This window comes from Mastacembelus armatus, chromosome 1, assembly GCF_900324485.2.
Source record: "Mastacembelus armatus chromosome 1, fMasArm1.2, whole genome shotgun sequence".
NCBI classification, from domain to species: Eukaryota; Metazoa; Chordata; class Actinopteri; order Synbranchiformes; family Mastacembelidae; genus Mastacembelus; species Mastacembelus armatus.
In genome coordinates this window covers 8920105-8941137 of record NC_046633.1, presented here as the reverse complement: position 1 = coordinate 8941137, position 21033 = coordinate 8920105, and the positions used below count along the sequence as shown (strand labels likewise).

At 40.1% G+C, this 21033-nt stretch overlaps 1 protein-coding gene across 1 annotated transcript; it reads right to left on the bottom strand.

Annotated features, from left to right (window-relative positions):
- Window positions 1-529: 529 nt before the first annotated feature.
- On the bottom strand, window positions 530-14187 carry LOC113128179 (uncharacterized protein C4orf54 homolog). The gene is made up of 2 exons (XM_026303290.1): window positions 9799-14187; window positions 530-4364 (listed from the first exon to the last, which is right to left on the bottom strand). The coding sequence occupies exon 1, from the start codon at window positions 14122-14124 to the stop codon at window positions 9835-9837; it is 4290 nt and encodes a 1429-aa protein (XP_026159075.1). The 5' UTR covers window positions 14125-14187; the 3' UTR covers window positions 530-4364; window positions 9799-9834.
- Window positions 14188-21033: the final 6846 nt, after the last annotated feature.

Genomic DNA, 21033 nt, shown 5'->3' with positions numbered 1-21033 from the left:
ATTCTTTAGAAACCACTGAGAGCAGCTGGGGGCAAGGCAGTGTCTGCCAGTCTCGCTGCATCTATGGCAACCAAGTAAACACAGCAACAAACTGTCAGGTTAAACTTAAGCCTCGGCCCGGGTGATGTTTCAGTGTCACCAGAAAGCTTGCCTTGCACGTTGGCAGATGCCAAATGTGTACTTCTGTTGGCATAAATTTGTTCTTTTGCCTTTGACCCATGTCATTTACCTTATATGTGATTTATGTTTTTATGAAACTTTATTAGCCATGTATCAAACTTAAGGAAACTACAATAATTAGGTCACGGAGATAGAAGGAAATAGAGAAATACTGTATAGCCAACACAGAATATCACATAATATTTTAAAATTCGGTGGATGGAGGAAATAAGGTTGTCAGTAGGTGTTAGCAAATTTCTACAGAAAGGTGCTCTTGTTTTAACAATATACATAGAGAGAGCAGCAAAACTGCTCATTCAAACACAATCGCTTTAAAGTGGCTTAAATTCATGGACACAGAGATATTCTGTAGCTTGCATTTTGAATTTATTGCGAACACATGTAGGCTTGTCTGTCTACATTACACCCATTCATCATATTCATTTCTTTCAAGCTTGAAAGTGCAAACACAGCACTTATGTCTACTTTCAAGGTATCTCTCCGCTATCATCCTGGCCACTGCCTTTTTTTTTCCTGGGACAGCCTTGCAACACATAATATTAGGCACAAAACAGTTCCACTTTATGGCTGTATGTCCATCAAAGCATTTCATTCAAATATTCCTTCTTTTCCTTCGAACATTCACATACTGTATACACCTATGCACTTATCTCAAACCATCTCACGTTCAGTTAACCCTCTTTCAAAAGCAAGCATCAATACAGTCAGTTTTCCCATATTTAATTGGCTGGATGAAGGACATCCGAAAGACTGTTTTAAAAGAAATTGTTTCGGTGCATCCTTGGGCAAATTCCTGCCAGGAACAATTAAAAATGATTCACTTTATAATTAACAAGTTCACATAGTGCTCCTGCTATCACCAAGGCTTATAGCCATTCATCGCTGTCAGTGTAAATGACAAAATAGTAACAATCCAAGTGCATTAAGTACATTATTCACAGATAAAGGTCTCACATGAAACTCATAAAATTGCATGTGGATGAAGAAGTCTGAGTTATGTGTTGATGGCAACATTAGAATAGCTGTTAAATTGATGCCTACAAGTTAAAATATATTTGTCCTTATGTTACTTTTCCCAGGATTTCAAAATGAGGTGTAAATGTGCAAAAATCAATCATTTGTAAAATATGTGTTTTCTCATCTTCTACCTTTGTGCATCATGCTGTTCCAGCACATAATTTATTGCAGGAGGTAGAAGATCATATGCCTCAATTTGGACCTGAGATGAAAAAAATTCTTTGATGTTCTTCTTCTGATAATTTACAAACTGTATGACTGAATGCTTTTATTGCTTTATCTCCTTAATGTCTTTTCTATACAACAGAACTTATAACTTCTAAAAGTACTGTTTTACTGCTCTTAAGTACCTCATGGGCAAATTAAGTTAGAATTATTAAAAATGATGTTATGAATCAAATTTACAGATTCAGCCTCAAACTGTGTGATAAATGTTGCAACATGATTTACTCTAAAGAGCCAACCATGTCCAATCTACTGCACAAATCTTCCAAATCACTAATTTGTAATGAAATCAACTCACTGGGTAATTCTTTTTTTTTTTATAAAATTTGATGCCACAGAGGCAAAATAACATGTATTTTTACAGAATTAAGGTACGTAGACTGACCAGCAGCTCCAAATACCTTTAATATATGTTTAGATTGGAAACATGCTAAGAATATCAATCTACAATTTGCATTGTTCCTACATGGTATACTGGTATAACTGAGTCAAGTAAAGCACAATGACCTATTATGCATATTCAAAAGGAAACAGGGCCCCCCGCCACCAAAAAAAACACAAAAAACAAAAAGAAAATAACTTCAGATCTGGACTGCCCCAAAAGCAGTACTAAAAAGATTGTAAACCTAAAGAGGTCAGGGAGTTTAAACAAGAGAAACTGACAATACAGTGTGTAAAGTTGAAAGACACACCCAACACATGTACAGTCTTTACACTCGTGTCTACCGTGAAATAACTTGACTCCTTGTTGTATGCCCACAGAATGCTGAAATGCCATGCATAACTCAGACACAGACACACTCAGACGCATGAGCAGTAACTCCAGTCTCATTACACAAAAGTGTAAAATAAGCCACCACAAATAGAGGAAGTTATCCTCTAAATGTCTCAGCTGGCTCTGACTCATTAGATCCAACACTACTTACTTAGTGAAGTAAGTACGTTGTTAAATCAGAGTCCCCAGTTCTTCTACGACTGAACAACGCACTGTGCGTTTCCGTTTTCCTCTCATCGTATCATACAGTACAAGGAGCATGCTTGTAAAATTTAAACATATACCATTTAATACAGCACCTCAGTTGTGCAAGTATTAGCAGCATTTTGTGAGACACAGAATATACATCGAGCAGAACACGAGTCACTGACACCTAAAAAACATGTAGATATGTATTATGAACACGAACAAATAGTGGTAGAGGGTACAAATATCAATGTCAGGTATTTATAATTTTACTAATATTTAGTTTAGTGACATCTCTAAAATATATACTTTTGAAATACATTTATTTTAATTCCTCATCTGGCTTAACTTACAGTAAAAGAAAACCTGGTGTGTTTCAACATTTCCTCTTAATTTGTGGTGTTTGCAGATGTGTGGTCCCTGTCTTTTGAAAATTGTAAAAATTAAACACATCATGTGTAATATTTTACATAATCAATTATCTTATGACGTGAATTAAAGTAAGACTATGTAGCTTTTGGTGAACAGGAAAATACCACATTGAATTCCCCTTCATTTTCCAAGATAGTCTTCAGTTACAGCACCTGCTTTAAAGACAGCATCATGGATTTATTATATGCTCCTTTCTTGCCATGTCCTCCATCTTTTCCCAGGGAATCCAGAGACATTCTGAGGTCAGATGGAAACATAATGTAATCCTTCCAGGGTATTCTGATTCTACACCAGTCCCAGCTCCCGGTTTAATACATCTGGACTATCTCACTAATAGGCCACCAGGATGCATGCTAATCAGATGGCTGAATCACTTTGGATAACTCTTTCCAACAGAAAAGAGCAACAGTTCTACTCTGAGATCTCTCAAGATGTCTGATCTTTCCACCCTCTCTAAGGTCTGCTTAGCCATCCATAACTGGAAACTCCTATTGACCTCTTGCATATACAATCTAATTCTTTCAGTTGTGATCCAAAACTAATGCAGGGTGAGTGTTGGAACATAGATCAACAGGTAAATTGAGAGCTTTGCCTTTTAGGCTCAGCTTTCTCTTCACCATACCAGTTCAGGACTTCCACCTGTTGATCACACACTCCATCTTGCTCTCACTCATGAACAAGACCATAGACTGTCGAAGTCCTTTTCTCAGGCCATGAGATTTAGTCAGTGCCATGCAATCCATCATTTTCTGGCAGGTTACTATGGCCTCAAACTTGGAAGTGCTAAGTAAAAATATGAATACCTGCTGCTTCACACTCGGTCAACCATGAGAGTGCACAACAGAAGTCATGGTCATGCAAAAAGCACAGGTCCTGTCCTGCGACCACCATATGACTATATCTCCAGACCTTGGCTTTGCCTAGGAATACTGTCCATGAAGATATATCTTACAGGCAACACTGACAAGGCAGCCCCACAAAGGCCAGCGACTTTAGCATCTCACAGCAAGTCTCTTCCACCCCTTATGATCTTACCACTGTAGAGTTTTTTCATTTCTTTTGGGCTCTTACCCCTCTATGTGTCAGTGATGTTCAGGAGTTCTTGAAAGTATTCCTTCCTACTGTCCAACAAATATCCTCAATCCAGGTCAGAAAAAATGTGTTTTTGTTTTCCTTCCAAAGGTTACATAGTCTCGCTTTAAAGACATGGTAAGATTAAAGTCATTATTAGTTTCTTATAGAAGATCGGCCTTGTTTCCTTTTGAATAGACATGTTGCAGGGCCCAAGCAGCATTTCAACAGATATCAGAGTTCTAGATAGCAGCTTAATGGAAAGTATTACAAAGCTGAATCATATAGAAAAATGGCAGAGCATCAGCCAGCGAACTTGGCTAAATGCATTTACCCTACAAAGTGCAATGCATATAGAACACAGAAGAATAAACAACACAACAGAGAAATTCTTGTTGTTGTGAGTAGATCACACGGTGGAGTTGCAGGGTGAAAACTGCACTTATGGCAAATGCAGTAGATTCTTCAGATCAGATGTCTAGAGGTGATAAAAAAAGAAAAGAAACAAGTATTCAGGTAAGATGGATGCAATGTAAACCAAGTGAGTGTTTATATGTTTATATAAAATTATTATTCTTTTGTCCAGTTTGGGTTGTAAGGCATTGTAATAAGCCATTGTAATGCAGTGACTTTTCAGTCTGCAGCTCATGGTTCTGAACCAACGGACCAGATTCAGCCAGCTCACTAGTCGATTTGTTTACGTAGGAGTGCTGTAGGTCGACAGAGGTCTCCTCCTCCTGCTCCCCGTTTAGGGAAAAGCAGGGGAGGGGGGGGGGCTATAAAAAGTTGACCCCATCTCAGCCCTGCAGACTCCCTTCCAAGCTGGAGCTGCAGCAGCATCTGATCTCTCCGAGCAGCTGTCCTCTCCCTGCATCAGCACAACAAATACTTTACATTGCCTGACCTTTTCCTCCTGCATCACTATCCTAGCCCCCTTCCCCACCACACAAACACACTCACACTCACACACACACATCCCTCCACCCCAAACAGCCCCAGCTCCACTAGCAAAGCGTACACACACACACACACCACTGCACACCACTACTCAACCTCTTAATAGGTCTCTGCCTATCATGGACCCAGCTGACTTGTATCGCCCATTCTCTCGCGGTTGTATTATTGCCCTGACACAATAGCTGAGGATGCACTGTGGCTAGTTGTGTGTATTTAAAAGTAGAAGAAACTTCTATTGTTTGTTTCAATTTATATATATTGAAAGAAACAATAGAGTGTTTATACATACAAGGCAGAGTATATACATACATATATATAACCACAGATAATATATATGTATGTGTGTATATATATATATATATATATATATATAAAACCACAGATAATATATATGCATGTATGTATATATATGATCCCTGATATATGATATATATATCTCTATATATGATCTCTACTTTCCTATATTCCTTAAAGGTCCACAAACTGCACCGAATAACACTTAAATCTAGAAAATAGATTTTTTTTTTCTTTTAGATATCCAGTAGTAAACTGGTATGCATTGAAATGGCCTAGTACTCTGCATGCTCTGTTCAGTATGACTGGGACACTTCAATGGTACAGAGCTCTGATTAACACTAGGTACACCTGTGCTTTTCCTATCATGACATTTCAAAATGTCTGCGGTGAAAAAAGTGAAAAGAAAAACCCCATAAATGTCCATTCAAAGTTTTGTGCAACATTAAGATGTCACCAACTGGTGTTTTCACATGTTTTGTCCTGATACTTTCTCTCTCTGGCTGTTATTTCTTGGTCATTTCTATGAACTGCCATTCCACAACCAGCCTCCAGATGTCACCGGACTTTCCCTCCATTCCCAGTCACCTAATATTCCTCCAGCCCACCTGCGCACCTGCATTTCATCTACTAATCACTGCCTCATACTATATATTGGCCTGTTTCCACATGCTCCTTGCCAGATTTGTTTACAGTGTGTTCTTAGTTGTGGCTTTCAAGCCCCATGTGCCTCTTTTTGTCTGACCATTTTTGACTGGCTGTATTGGATCTTCTCCTCTTGATTATTTTTTTTGTCAGGTTGTTTGGACTGTTGATCTACCTGTTACCAGCCACTGTCTGTTCCCTGACTTTGCCTCCTGATTTTGCCTGCTATGCATTTTGGGATTTCAGTGCTTGGAGTTCTAGTAAGTCTATTTAAACCTTTTTTTAGATTTTACTCATCACTGCATCTCCATGCCTTAGTGTCTGCATGTGGGTTGTCTTTCCAGAACCTCTTACTATAACATTGATAGTATAGGCATGTATAGACTGCAAAGCAATCTACAGTAGAAGTAACTCCCTGTAGTAATTTTGGTTACTACAGGGAGTTTCTCAACATCATGTATAACCAACCCAATATCAAGCTGAGCATAGGTCTCATAAGCAACATTTAAACACTATAATGGCTCTTTTGAGCCATGAAAATGTGCACCTTTTACAAGATTTATCTTCACAATTGATGCAAACTATTTATTTTTTAGATTGTGATAAATCTGTTAGAATCCCACTAGAGGTGTGGTAAAAACGCTAGCTGTTGATTTAAACTCAAATACTGCTCAGGGTCACAAAGTAGAGCTTAAAGTTGAACCAAGTCTGACAACATTGTGCTGAATCTGAAATGTCCCGAAGTGACCACTATAGATGCAGAAACAATTCATTTAAAAACCAAGCTTTACAGATCCCTGCTACTAGAAACAATCTAAACTGTATTTGGTTTACACCTCACAAAGCATCATGTTTTGTTTTTTTTTTTTAACTAATCCATAGGTCTTACTATTTAAATACTGTAGTTAGGTAACTGCTAGATATTATTAGTGTAAGGAAATGTTTTGTAAACTGATGCTTTACACTAGGGCAGCATGGTGGCTTTGTGGTTAGCACTGTTGCCTCACAGCAAGAAGGACCTGGGTTCGCAAACCCATCAGGGACCTTTCTGTGTGGAGTTTGCATGTTCTCCCTGTGCTTGTGTGGGTTTCCTCCAGGTACTCTGGTTTCCTCCCACAGTCCAAAAACATGTATGTCAGGTTGATTGGTGACTCTAAATTGCCCATAGGAGTGAGTGTGAGTGTGAGAGGTTGTTTGTCTTTGTGTATCTCTATGTGGCCCTGTGATGGACTGGTGACCTGTCCAGGGTGTACCCCTGCCTTTCACCCAAAGAGAGCTGGGATAGGCTCCAGCAGATCCCTGTGACCCTGGTTAAGGAATAAGAGAGTATAGATAATGGATTGATGGATGTTTTAAACTGCAGGCAGCACAGGGGCCTGGTGGTTACCACTGTTGCAAGAAGGTTCCTTGTTCGAAACCAGGCAGGGGCCTTTCTGTGTGGAGTTTGCATATTCTCCCTGTGCTTGTGAGTTTTCTCCAGGTCCCTGTGACCAAGTTCAGCATCTGGTCTCCTAAGGGGCTAATTACAGTAAGTTACTGCTTCTATATGTTAGAACCAATTACAGCAGCTACAGTGTATTGTGTATTTTTCCCATGTTTTGATATTCTTGACACTTTAGCTGCTAACTGATTATTTTATGTCAGTATGATAATACAAGGATTGTTACAGCCCAGTCAGCAGGGAGAAAACTTCATGAAATGTCACAAACAAGGAATTAACACGTTACTAAACTGTAATGTTATCTGAGTAATTAAAACATTTAGAAGAGATTAAGGAGAACTTGATGTAAGGTGTTGCTGAGTGGAGTAGTTTGCTGTGACACTTTGCAACCCGGAGAATAAACCATGTAAACAAACTTGTCTCACACTATCAAAATAGCCCGACGATGTGTAATGCAGAGAAAAGGGAACTCAAGTGACTTGCTGTGAGCCATGGCTGAAAATCCAATCTCCTAGCAAGCCCACCCCAAGCTCAGTGGAATCAGGTTACCTGTCATGAAGCGACTGCATGTCTATTAACGCTGTCATGCTGCACAGGCCGAGCTGGGCTTCTGCTTTAGCAACATTAACAATACAAAAAAAAAAATCATATTGTACATAAGGTAAAAACCTTTAAAGCTTAAATTAAATCTCTTTATTTGAATGACAGAGATTATAATGTCTTGGTCACAGCAGACATTATGGACTTGTCATAGTGAGAAAGGGATGTGTTACTGAAACAGACTTACTCTCCCATCTATTAAGCATCCCAGGAAAACATGACAGCATGACAGTGAGTCAGCATGAACAATACTTAATATACTCAATATTTCACCCCATTGTTTTGGGGGCTTGATAAAACATCCAAACTAAAATTTGTGCAACACCATGCCCATCAGAAGCTGCATATGCATTAGAGTTATTGTGTGTATAATTAAATATTGTCTGTTGCAATGTGGGCAAATTTGTGTCTAAAAATAGAATTTAAAAAACGCAGGAAGCGTCAAATTAAAATGTGTCCTATATGCCTCTACACCCACAGACATGCCTGCAAACACAGGTTACTCTACTGACTGACCTTTGACCTCCTAGCTGTCTATCAAACCTGATTCTGGGATCCACTCTTCCTCACTGTCAGTCTTGTCAAGCTCACTGTCCTCACTGTCAGAGGGAATGACCTTAAGTGCACAATCACATTCCTTCTGTCCACAAAAATTTCCTGTATCAATTTCCTGTGAGTATTAGTCAATACTAAAGAAATTACTACTTTCATCATAATTACACAAACCAGCCCAGCTCTGTGCATTAACATGATACTGCTCAAACAAATGGGTCTGACTTCAGCGCTGCCTGAGGCAATGAGTAAAAAAGCAGTCATGTCTTTAAACAATCAAATATACCTATTTACATACTTGTGTATAAATATACTGTAAATTTTTATTTTTTTTAAATATAAATGTGTTAAAAAGGTACATTTACCTTAATACTGCACCTCCAGACAAAAGGTCAAACTCACATTAGCCCCTCATTGAACTGAACAGACACATGTCTTGTGAGCTTTTTTTTAAATTAGAAGTTGGGAATTAAAGGAGAGGTTTGGGGTCGAAAAATGGGTTGTTAACCTGCCATAAAAACCTTTTAAATGACCAAATACGTATGACAATGCCAAAATATAACAAATGCTAGCCACTGAGGGTTCTAACTATATATATATAATCTAAATATTTTGAGTATTTGGCATTTTGGAGACATTTGAAATTGCCAGGTTATGGATCTATGAAGTTTTGACAATTTTGTGATGTTTCAAAAAGTGAATTATTAATAAATCAAAAAACTAATCGATAATTAAAACAGTTGTTAGTTCCACCTCTAGACAAAATTTAGACTACATGGTAAGATCTTATTCAAAATATTACTTAAAGTGCATTGGCATACACAATTTTTTTTTTTTTTGTTGTTTTTTTTTTCAGGGTCATATGCAAATAAAACTATTTTTAAGTGTTTTTTATGACATAACTGAAGTTACTTCTGCTTCAACGGCATTCAGTCTTTCCAGCCCCTAAATAAACTGCAAACTTGCATTACAATGGCATATTGGGCAGTCGTGGCCTAATGGATGGAGAGTCAGACGTGTAACTTGTAACCTGAAAGTTGTGGGTTCGAGTCTCAGGACTCTGAGGTGAGACCAAGGCACCAAACCCCCCAACTGCTCCCCGGGCGCCGCAGCAATGGCTGCCCACCGCTCTGGATGTGTGTTCACTGCTGTGTGTATGCACTTTGGGTGGGTAATGCAATTTCCCCATTGTGGGCCCTAATAAGGGTAAATAACTTAACTATTACAAATGTTACAGTGAATACACCACAGTGCACTTGTCTGCAGCATTTCTAACACCCAATATTTAACATGCCAATGAAGTTTATGGACACAGAGAAGAGAGGTAGTATAGGAGAGGACAGAACGCTTAATTATAACATGGATTATTAATTTATAATAATATCAATTATTAATTCTAAATGTGCTATTTGTACAAACTTACATGGATGAGGAGATATTTTCTTTTCTATTTTCTTGGTCACCGATGTTCCACTACAAAGCTCATTGTTGTTCCATCAAAGGAAGGAGGGGCAATGATTCTTGGACCTTGTTGTGTTGTGATGCTGATAACTGGTTTTCTCTCCGAGCTTCTACCGGTGGTCACATGTCCCAAACTCACAGGTAGCTGCAGTGGAGCCTCTGCTGTTGCGCTGTAATATGTGCTCTCTGCACCTGTTGTGTTAGTTCCCAGCTGAGGACTTATTGCGTTTTTTACCTTTTCTCTGACTGCATCCTGAGAGTGACACACTGACTGAGGGCCCACCGCCTGAGCAGGGAGTGTGGGTGAGGGAATGAAGTTTGGGTAGATCATATAGGTGGGGGCATAGGCTCCTGGGCTCAGTGCCAGCGGGGACAAAGAGAGAGGCACAGGGGTAACAGGGGTGACAGGTGCCACAGGTGAATGGGACATGGGTACATCCACATACTGACCTGTCTCAGGGTCAAATAGTCTCTTAGTGGTGGCCTGTATGGGGGTGTCCACTAGGTAATAATGTCCTGTAGTGGGGTCCAAGAGCATCTTGCGCTGAGTTTGTGGGACTGTCTCTCCAGCAGAAGGGGATGGTGACACAGTTGGGACAGAGGGAGAGATGCACAACACCTGTTGATGAGTTTGCGGCCTTGTTGTAGCTGTTGCAGGATGATGATAGATGCTTGTAGCTGGGAGCTCCATGATTAATGGAGACTTTTTCTGCTCAGGTGCGTTGCTGTCACCTGTGTAGGTGACTTGGCTGACATTTGAATTCCCCTCCCTTAAAGCAGGCTCTCGATACGGCAGTTTGATTTCATTTGTGCACCCCAGCCCTTGTATGGTTAAATAGTTCTCGGAGTCTGAGCAGCCCTGTGTGACAGCAGGATGAGCGGGACTGATTTTGACCTTTCCCTGCTCCACCTGGCTGTGTTTCTGCGGCTCTATTTTCACTGACAGCGGAGCCACCAGTGTCTTTGAGCTTTTCATAGTCGATGATGTTTGCAGTGCAGAGCTTTGTGGAGCAGGGTTACTAACTGAACTAACACTGACACTTGCTTTATCGCCGTTGCCAAAATGAAGGACACTCTTGTTACTAAATGTTGTACTTTTCTGTGCTTGTGTTTTAAACGTGTCATTGCTACATGGAACATGTAGAATCTTCACAGCTCCTTTAAAATCATGTGGTTTGCCTCTTTCTGTGCTATTTGCCAAAGACTGAGGAATCCTGTTTGGCATCTCTAGCTCCTCTGCGGCCTGCTCCTCACTGGTTATAAGCGAAAGCACGTGGCTGCCTGTGATGGGCTGTGGAGTGTGAGTTTTCCGTTTCCATTCATTTCTACCAAAATCATAAAGCTGCTCCATTGTTTTGACTGCAGCTTTAAGCTTCTCTATAGCAGCCTGTTTTGGTATTATGGGCTCATGTCTCCTCTCTGCTGTCTCACCCGGGAACTTGTCCTGTCTCTGTTTTATCAGTTTGGTTTCGGTATTTTGTTGAATTTCTAAGTGATCAGAGTGTAGCTGTTTGGACACAATAGGTGGCACCCTACTGCTCGTGCAATGTGATGGTGTATTTTCACTTTGGGGTGTTTCGGAGAGGACGCCTGCTTCCCCTTGTTTCTGCGCTGCCTCACTCGTTTGCGATTTAACATTTGTTTTGACAGAGTGGCATTTGATCACTATCGGAGATGGCAATAAATGTTTCCCAGGTTCCTTTTTAGTCTTTTCCTCAAGTTTTTCAGCTGCTGTAGAACAATTTCTGCTTCTGTTATCCAGAGAAACAAAGCGATAAGAGCTTTTTACCAACTTACGCACATCCCTGACATGATATATTGGTGTTTGAAACTTGCATTTCGTGTCTTTTATGTCTCTAACTGTGAAGTTTGGAATTTTATCCGCTGCAGATAAAATGTGGCATTTAGCATCACCTGCTGCCCTGAATGTGTTAACAGTGTTGTAACTGATTTTAGGGGTTAACAAACTAGCAATGTTCAGTGTACATCCTTTATTTTCTTTCACGCTTCTGAGACATATTTTTATCTCAGGCGCTTTCCTCCCATTCTTGTTTTCCTCCTTGCCTACTACATTTTCATTATTGCCTGTTCTGAACTGTTTTTCATATTTCTGTGATGTGCCTCTGACAGGTGCCTGGTTTGTCAAGTCTTCTGTATAAGTCTTTTTTGAAAGGCGCTGGCAGCTCGGAACAAAAAGCAGCTTTGTCAGCCTGCTGTTGGTGTCCAGTTCTTCTTTTGCAGTGGTCTTTGTGTCACTTCCAGCTGTGGGCTGAGCCTCTTTTACAGGTTCTGGCTCATCCACCCTCAGTGAATTAAAGGCACTACTCTGACTGTGGCTGACTGATGTTTTCTGAGGCTCCTTTTCTTCGTTTTCTGCTGCTTTGTTGTTTTTCTGCTCCACTGCAGGCTCACAGGAACTGGGTGCGCTTCCCTCCAGGCCTTGCTCATCAGCACAATCCACAATCAATCCAGAGCCCGATTCCGAGGTTTGTCTTTGCAAGCCTCTTCCCAGACTTTGCTCTTTCGTCCCATCTTGATCTTTTAACGTGGAGGGTGCCGGGTATGTGTCGCAAATTTCGCCCCTCTCCATTTTGCGTTCCTGTTCAAACTGCATCTTTTTGGAAATTACATTTTTCAACAGACTCGATGCAAAAATCGCCCTTTTGTGCGTGTCCCCTGTACCGTCAGTGTGATGATGTTGCATCTCGCACCCTGCTCTGGCAAACACGGTCCCAGCCGCCTCGTTGGACGTGCTTTTAGAGTAGCTCGGACGCCTCGCTCCTTCAGGTGCTTCGGCGCTGCAGGGAAGATTCAGCGTCACTCCACGCTCAGTGGCCTCAACAGGCTCTTGCAGCTCGATGTTTTTGCCGGAGGGGGAAGTTTGTTGAGAAGCTGTTCTCTTGTCCAGTTCGTACGTTTTGGATTGGGGAGCATTCGTGCCGGTGACGGACTTACCGTTTTTGTCACCGGCCCCGGTCTTATTCATTTCCAGTGTTGCGCTTGAAGTCTTACGCGCAAATACGCTCTGCTCTCTTCCCTGTGATATGTTTCCATAGTTCCAGTCCACATAGGCAGACCATTTATTCAGTCCATATTCCGACACGGAGGATTCGCTAGAAGTGCTGAGATTAATGGCATCGAAGTATGGACACGCTAAACTCCGGAAAGACTTGGCGGTTAAATTACGCACCTCTTTATCAGCGTCGTCCAACTCACTGATGGAGCTGGACGCTCCGCTGGAATACTCGTTAATATCTTTCCGCCTCAATTTGGACGCCAGGTGCTGACGGCCCGGAGCAGGGATGAAATATTGGGTCCTATCACACAAGGACCCCGCTCTGGCGCCAGAGCTCACAAAAGAGAAGTGGCTCCTGTCTCCAAAGCGTTTTGGGTAGTCAGGGGCGCTGCTGTCCAAGATACTGACGGGCTCGTTCACCGCCCTGGAAGAGGTTTTTATCGATAAATGAATTTCCCCTACGTTTACGTCCTCACTTTGGTTTTTGCACACGCTTTCGTCCGAGCTGGCGCATTTGTCCGAGTCACAAAGATCACTCTCCTCCTGCTCCGTGCTGACAACTGCTCCACCAAGATTAGACTGCACTTTCGCCTGGCTCCTGCCCTCCAGTATCAAAGTCCCTTCTTGCGTTTCGTCGCTCTCAAAAGACGCGTAATCCACAAAGGAATAAACCAGGTTGTCGTCTTCGAAATCCCAACAGGTCCCTCGCCCCAGGTCGTAATCTACATCGTGGTCGAGCTCGGTGAGCTGGATTTCGTGCGTCGTGATATAGTGAGACTCGTCCTGCACGGTGTCGGAGCCGCAGTGGTCGGACAGCACCGCGCTGGCACCGTCGTCGGACTCCGTTTTACTGTTCAGATACATGTCAGTGTACCGGAGCTCATCACTCTCACTGCACATATGTTCACTGCAGTCACTGGGCTCCAGCTCGGCCTGTCGCTGCTTCTCATCCTCGGGGTCCTGATCAGCCTTGGGAAGTCTGGTCAGAGTTTCTGACTGCTCTTCAACAAAGTCCTCGGATATGATTTTACTCTCCTTGCCATAATTCCCCTGCTTCGAGCTGTCGCCTTTGATAACCGACAGCTGGTTTCCTTCGCCAGTGAAAGTGACTTTCACTGTTTTTGCGCCGTCCGGTTTCATGTCCAGATCCACATAGTTGGACTCGTCGCTTTTCCTCTCGGTGCCATGGCCTTTGTCCTTGTCCGCTGGGAGCAGCTTCCTGTGAAGTCCGGTGTCATCTCGGTAAATGAGAGTTTCCTCCGCTGCTTCCATTTAGTCCGGTCTTACCGTCAGGTGGTCCTCGTTTACGATGTTATCCAGACACAGGACGGAAAACTCTGCAGGCGGCAGAGACTGGAGGACTCAGGGCGAGGAGGGTGAGAGAGAGAGAGAGAGAGAGAGAGGGAGGGTGGGTGGGAGTCCACGATGATTCGTCTCTGTTGTGAAGACGCTCTAGTTTTCAGGCGTTCTGTGCAAGCATTAGATGTTTTATTTTTGTTGTTTTGTTTATTTTTTTAATTGCAAAAATGCCAAGATTCAGCACCTTCCACGAGAACAGCTCCTCTCCATTAATCTCTTGAACTCCATTAAAATGATTTTTGATGCAAGATCCCATTTTGTTGGTGTTTGTCTTAATTCTGTTCTTTTGCTGTTTTATGTTTTAGCCTACTATCCTGTTTGATATGCAGTGATTTTTTTAAATTTTTATTTTATTTTATTATTTTTTTTTGTGAAATCCATAGTAGCATTAGTTTCAACAAGTGTAATCATCATAAATCTTTTAAACAAGTGCTGGAATTGAAGTTCAAAAGCAGCAAAAACTTCATGTTTCCAGAGGAATTTTTTCTAAAGTGCCTTTAAGAAAGTCACAAGGTGCTTCAGAGGCATTTTCAACATAACACCACAAAACATGACAGTAATTTCAGAAATAAAACAATAGAAAAATAACAGTCACATAAAACCAGTATAAATAACAGTTTTACACTCAGTGTTATTCGTGTGATGTAGGCTCTTAGAAATGAAAAGCAGCTGCTGGTGTTAAGACAGTGGCTTAATATTACTTTTTAAATCTGTGTACGTCCAAATGTAGCGATGTGGACTTTATCAGAGAGAACAAAAAATCAAGATACATCTGTGTTTACCCACACATGTAGAAATCAGGGAGAAAAATAGTGTAAAATGAAGAGTGGTTGGTTTGTTCAGTTTTCTAGCTTAAGTATCAATTATATCATCTTATTACTATAAGTACTAACACGTTAAAAAGTTGAATTATTTTGTTCACAATAATAATGTGTAATCTATTGTCTACTGGCTGATTCTTTTCACAGATGGTATAAAAATGTATTGTAACACCAAGAGAGCATGAGAAAAGATGAACCAGCCACTTACACGATAATTTGTCATACATTCCCCAACTTGACAGCTGAATAATATTGATTAAATAGTGGCCCCTTATAACATTAGCGCTAATAGTATTTGTGAAGACAAGAATGCGTCAGTGCCCTGGCTACTCTTTGAAACAGCTGTCTGCTTCCAGTGCAGAGAAATGTTCACCACCAGCTGGTGCCACTCAGCTGAAAGAATTTACTATAAGTTCATCCATTCATCTGCAGATGCACTATGAGACTTGTGCCGGTGTTTTCTGTTCCACCTTCCAGCCACTGGGCCAATGAGGGATTCAGTGAAGGTTGGACCAAGGTAAATGGAGGTCTGGGTCTAGGTGTTTAATAAGGATGTTTGTTATGAGAGACGATGCTCAATCAGACTGTCTTGCATAATAATGACCCAATTATCGGAACTAAGTACCGAAGACACAAGTGTTGTTCCTGGACAGGGCCCCAGACTGGTGGTATGCAGCAAGGAGGGGTTGGGCCAACAGTTGTTCCATGTAGAGGGCATACTGACAGCAATATCAAGGACAGAGGCCACCAGAATAAAACCTTTTTGACCCTCAAATCCCACTTACACCTCTTTGTCATTCATGTGGTGCAGGCTGTTAGAAATAGTGTGTTTTTGAACAATGTAGAGCACAACTACATTTATTTAAGCACCACACTTTGATTTAAAAAAAAAAATAGTAATACCTGTGTTTTTGCTGAGGGTTTTCATGTAATGCTGCTTTATACTTCCAGTCCATATTTCAGGGGAAAAACTTTTTCCTACAGCACATAAGCATATCGAATCAAACCCATCATTATCCATCATTTACCCATCATCCCTTTACAAAAAAAAGAGTGTGCAGTTGGGCCCCTCTGTCATTTTTTTCAGACATCTGTGAGCCAATAGCTGTTAAAGCAAAACACATCTCAGATCTGTTCCAGGCTTAAAAGGGTTAATAAAGCAGTATATTGCAAAAAGCAAGAGTACAAGAGTTCATTACTAATTTCTTCTTTCTCTTTAAATAATCACCTAACAACCCCCACTTAAACTGTGATCCTTTTTGGAGGAGCCATATCTATAATTCCTGAACTACTGGACTGAAATGCTCATCTCTATATAAAGTCATTAAAACCAGCTCCTCCTCACCCAGCTTAGTAAAACTACTTCAGCTTTAAAGCATTTAATATTGCAGTACATATTGTATGTTAATCATATAGGCTACCACTTTTTGCAGAACAAGTACCTTGCATCTGTATTTTTACCTAAAAATTAGTTTATTTCATGACTTGTATAAGGAGTGAATCTTCTATGTCAAAGACATGAATACTTGTGCCACTGTTTTTGAACCATTTACCTAATGGATGAAGAATGTTAACCATATATGGCGTAGCCAAGCCAAACAGCAGTAAACCAAAGAAAGATCATGACTCAAGATTGAATTTCACACCAATAAAGTCTAACTATAATTACTGTTAAAGCACATAACGTTAATACTATAACTTAAGTCCTTAGTCAAGTGTTAAACCCAACAACTTTAAAGTTGTTTTTAGAAAAATCATAAACACTTGAGGCCTTCACATGCCCCTGCAGTAGTGGTCATGTTGTGACCGTGCTACTGAGCAAATCGTGCTACATGTGTCGTCGCTGTTTTCTCAAAGTCGGAGCTACAGAATTTTTCTCTTTCTGTGGCAAACCATGAACACAGAAACAGGTGGAAGAGACCTCCACAAAGCTGATAATTTTAGGTAGCTATTTAAAATGGCTACACCGCACAGGCAAGCATGTTGAGATCAGTTTCTTACAGTGGCTACATTAAAACAGCAGGTGTTGAATCATGAGCGCCATTAATCAACACCAGGAGCAGTCCATGTGAAGACCTTTTCAACCCACACTTTCGCCCTCACACATCAGATATTGATACTGATCGCGATCACTGCTGAGAATTGATACACAATATGTATCTGCTCTAAAAATAACCCAGTGCAATAACTCAGTGCAGAGGATATGTGGGACAGTAACGCAGCAAATCTTTCAGTGTTAACAAGTGTTGATTTTACAGTAACATAGTTTCAGAGTTGACAAGTGTTGGTCTGACAGTTGTCACTCACAGAGCTGACGTGTGTGCGCCTGCACTACTGGAAAATGTTTGATAATCTCTGACAGAACCTGGACTGTGCACCACTGGGATTGTTGTAGACTTTTACAGTATTTAATAACAATTTCTCCAACGTAAATGACAAATATACATTTATTGTCCCTATATACAACCCTTAGGATGCTTCACCTACCACAAGCATACTGGACCTTCTTGTCATTGAATCATTGAATTGGATCCTGGACTCAAAGATGGCACCCAGTCATTTAAATGAAAATTGCTGGCACAGGTGTGGCCCCGCTGCACGTGTATATCAGTATTCCCCCCCTCCCAGATGTCCTGTCAGCTGTTTTACAGACATGTATTTTATCATTGAACTCTATGGAGAAATCACTTTTTGGGCCGCAGAGGGACTTTTCATTGCAATACAATATGGCCACTGGGAATAATTGGCTGAACAGCTGAACAGTAGCACTATGTCCAGTCCTCCTAACATATCCGTGTTCCTAATAATGTGGACTTTGTCACTCTATATAGTATGCCACTTAAGGGGACGAACGGTTTTTACCCCACAGCAGTTACCTTAGTGAACTCAACTTCACTAACCTCCTTACATGTACGGTGACATCCCCTCCACACACTGATAAACCCAGCAGTGATGTAATATATCTCTGTACACACTCCTGTACTTTTACCTGGGTAACAGTGTGAATACATGGCTTTTACTTAAAAGATCTGAGTACTTTCAGCATGGTCATAAAAATGTTAAAATCATTTGAACTTAGACAGTAGCTCATAAAAACCAATAATAGCTGGATAGATTGTGTTGCAGAATCAAAACTGTAAATATTAAGGAATATGGAATAAACTGTAAGATGCAATATACAACCATCTCCTAGAAAGTGTATTTAAATAGAACATATTTCCGATACCAAATATACACTTGTGTACATTCAAAAAAAACAATTAGTCATCAAATAAATTACTCAGGTAAACATCTATTAATTAGCTATAATTAAACTCTGCTGAGACTATAATTATTTCCATCTCACACCCCAGATTCTGTATGTACTCACACAGACAACAGCACACTATTTTTAAATATTTTAATTCATAACACAATAACATAATGGGACAGTCCATTTAAAATAGCCTGCATCATCCAGTTAATAATGTTCAACAATTACATTTGTTAATACAGTATTATTTACAGCTGCGATTATATTTAAAGTTTTTAGTATACTTAATGTGTACAACGTGATGTAGTAAAGAAAGGAGTATTGTAAGTCATCACAGCCATGAAATGTAAAATACAATGTTAATGGTGATCAAAAATGTATTAATTATGTACGATTTCATGATGATATCCTGTTATGTGACTGTACCAGAGCTGCAGAGCTCCCAGTGAGTTTCTGACTCACTGGGAGCTCTGCAGCTCTGGCTTCTCTGCAGCTCCTGACTGGAAAATGGAGAAGTCTGAGCACTTAAACACCTGCTGTGAGGCAGTCACCAGCGGCCATGCACCACACTTCTCCAGGTTACACCCCCCCCCTCCAAGCCTCATGGTTTCATGGTTCACAGGGTTAAAGGTCATCTTTAGATTTGAAAGTGTCATAAGTGAGATAGTGTAATGGAAAAGATAGTGAAAACCACTTATAATAATCAATAATAATTCACTTAAGGAGCGCTAATGATAACTGTGTATCATTGGGATTGGGATTCCTTTCATTGGCCACCTGGTCAAATAAATTTTGAAAAGAGAAAAGAACACCAACCATTACAAACTGCCTTCTACCATCAATAATATGTTTTTCAACCTGGCAACCTAAATGTTGTTGTATTACTTGCTCATACTAAATCTTTAAATAGCCTAGTTAGAAAATAGTTATCATTATAAGCTCTTATAAAGATGCCTTATTAGAGAAAGGCATTAGTTTACTTTATGAGTTAAAAGTTCAACATTAATCTCAATTCTACCATCAGATGGCACCAAACTTTAAATAAAGTAGTTTTACACATTGGGACTTGTGGATTCGACACACACCAACTTACATCAGAGTATCTGCCTATTTACTGTTTGAGCCTAAAATACAATATATGTTAGTGTGCATCATTATTTATCTCTTTACAGGGTATTTATCAATATACAAATAGATAGAATATATTTTCAACAGCTATATTTTCTCCTATGAAGGCAGGTTTTATATTGTTACTAATATGTTTCACTATCTTGTCATTCTATATCTCTTTATATAAGGCTCCACTTAAGAGTGCTACAAAATTAGGTTTCTGCATAGATCTTTCCAGTTTCTTAATCACATCTTGATGATTGTCTAGAAAGACACAGTGAGGGCATGTTTGCTATGGCTTCATCTGATTTCAGCTTGCACGTGTCCTGAGTGTTTCAGGGATACTCTAACCTAAAAACAGCAATGCTAGATGCAGAGCTGCCATGAAGTATGCCAGCAATGGCAGATATGTACGGTTGCTCCCTTCTGGCAATGGGTATTTGATTTCACTCATGCTCATAGACTAGGGTCCTCCAGCAAAGGTCAGCACCTTGTTAGGGCCTGCTGCGACAACTATACAACCCTATTGTTTAGTGAATACTTCTTCCTATGAATAATGATACTATGTTCAATTTTATAAGACAGTAAATGTACTAGACAAGATAAATTTGTAACGTAAAGCCTATTGAGACAACGAACTTCATGATATTATTTTTTACATACTTTAATATTAAAACTGTATTATTTATTGTTTTGTCATCTTTTTTTATTTTGTGTATTTACTATCTTAAGCATGTTATCATTGGTTATTACCGTCTAATTCATCATATGTTTATCAAGTTGTTGTATAATTGTAAAAATGAAAAAGACAAAAAGAAAAAGGTGCCTCCTCTTTGCAGGTTTTAGCAGGTTTTATATTTCAGATACACTCTGAAGAAATGCATATGTGTGTAGTGTTGGTCTCAGTAGCAGACTACTGTGTTTTTAATATCTCCATACGACTGAAATGACCAGGACTGAAAAACATCTCGACAGAAAAACAGACTTTGTTAGCCCTTTAGTTGTCAGCTGCTGCCCTCTAGTGGTCACATCACACACAGATCACTGCACCTGGAATTGTATAGGGATGAATTTGGTGTAGTAGCCCAAAGAACTCTTGACTATCTGTATCTGTATCTGTATCTGTATCTGTATCTGTATCTGTATCTGTATCTGTATCTGTATCTGTATCTGTATCTCTCTATCTCTCTATCTCTATCTCTATCTCTATCTCTATCTCTATCTCTATCTCAAATATTATAATAATACTAAGGAGTATCTGGTCTGCTCCTGTGTGGAGTTACCCTAGTTGTCAGTTGATTTTTGTTTTTTTGTTTATGTAGGTTTTTGAAGTGATGAAGTAATGAAATGAAACTGTATTATTCAGCATGTGTTACATGATAAAGTTTAACATAAATTTGACAATTATTGACGCACCTCATGACGCTGAAATAGTGTTTTTCTGTCATTTTTGTGCTTATTTGTCCAAATACATTATTAAATTACTGTTTTACCAATAATGATATGCCTTTATGCACAATAACTTTTAGTCTTTCACAACATAATATTTCAATTGTGAAACCGATGTTTTGTGTTTTTTGCCTCATTATGAGAATATATGAGAGCCAGCCATCCTTCCGGGACGCAGCTGCAGCCGTA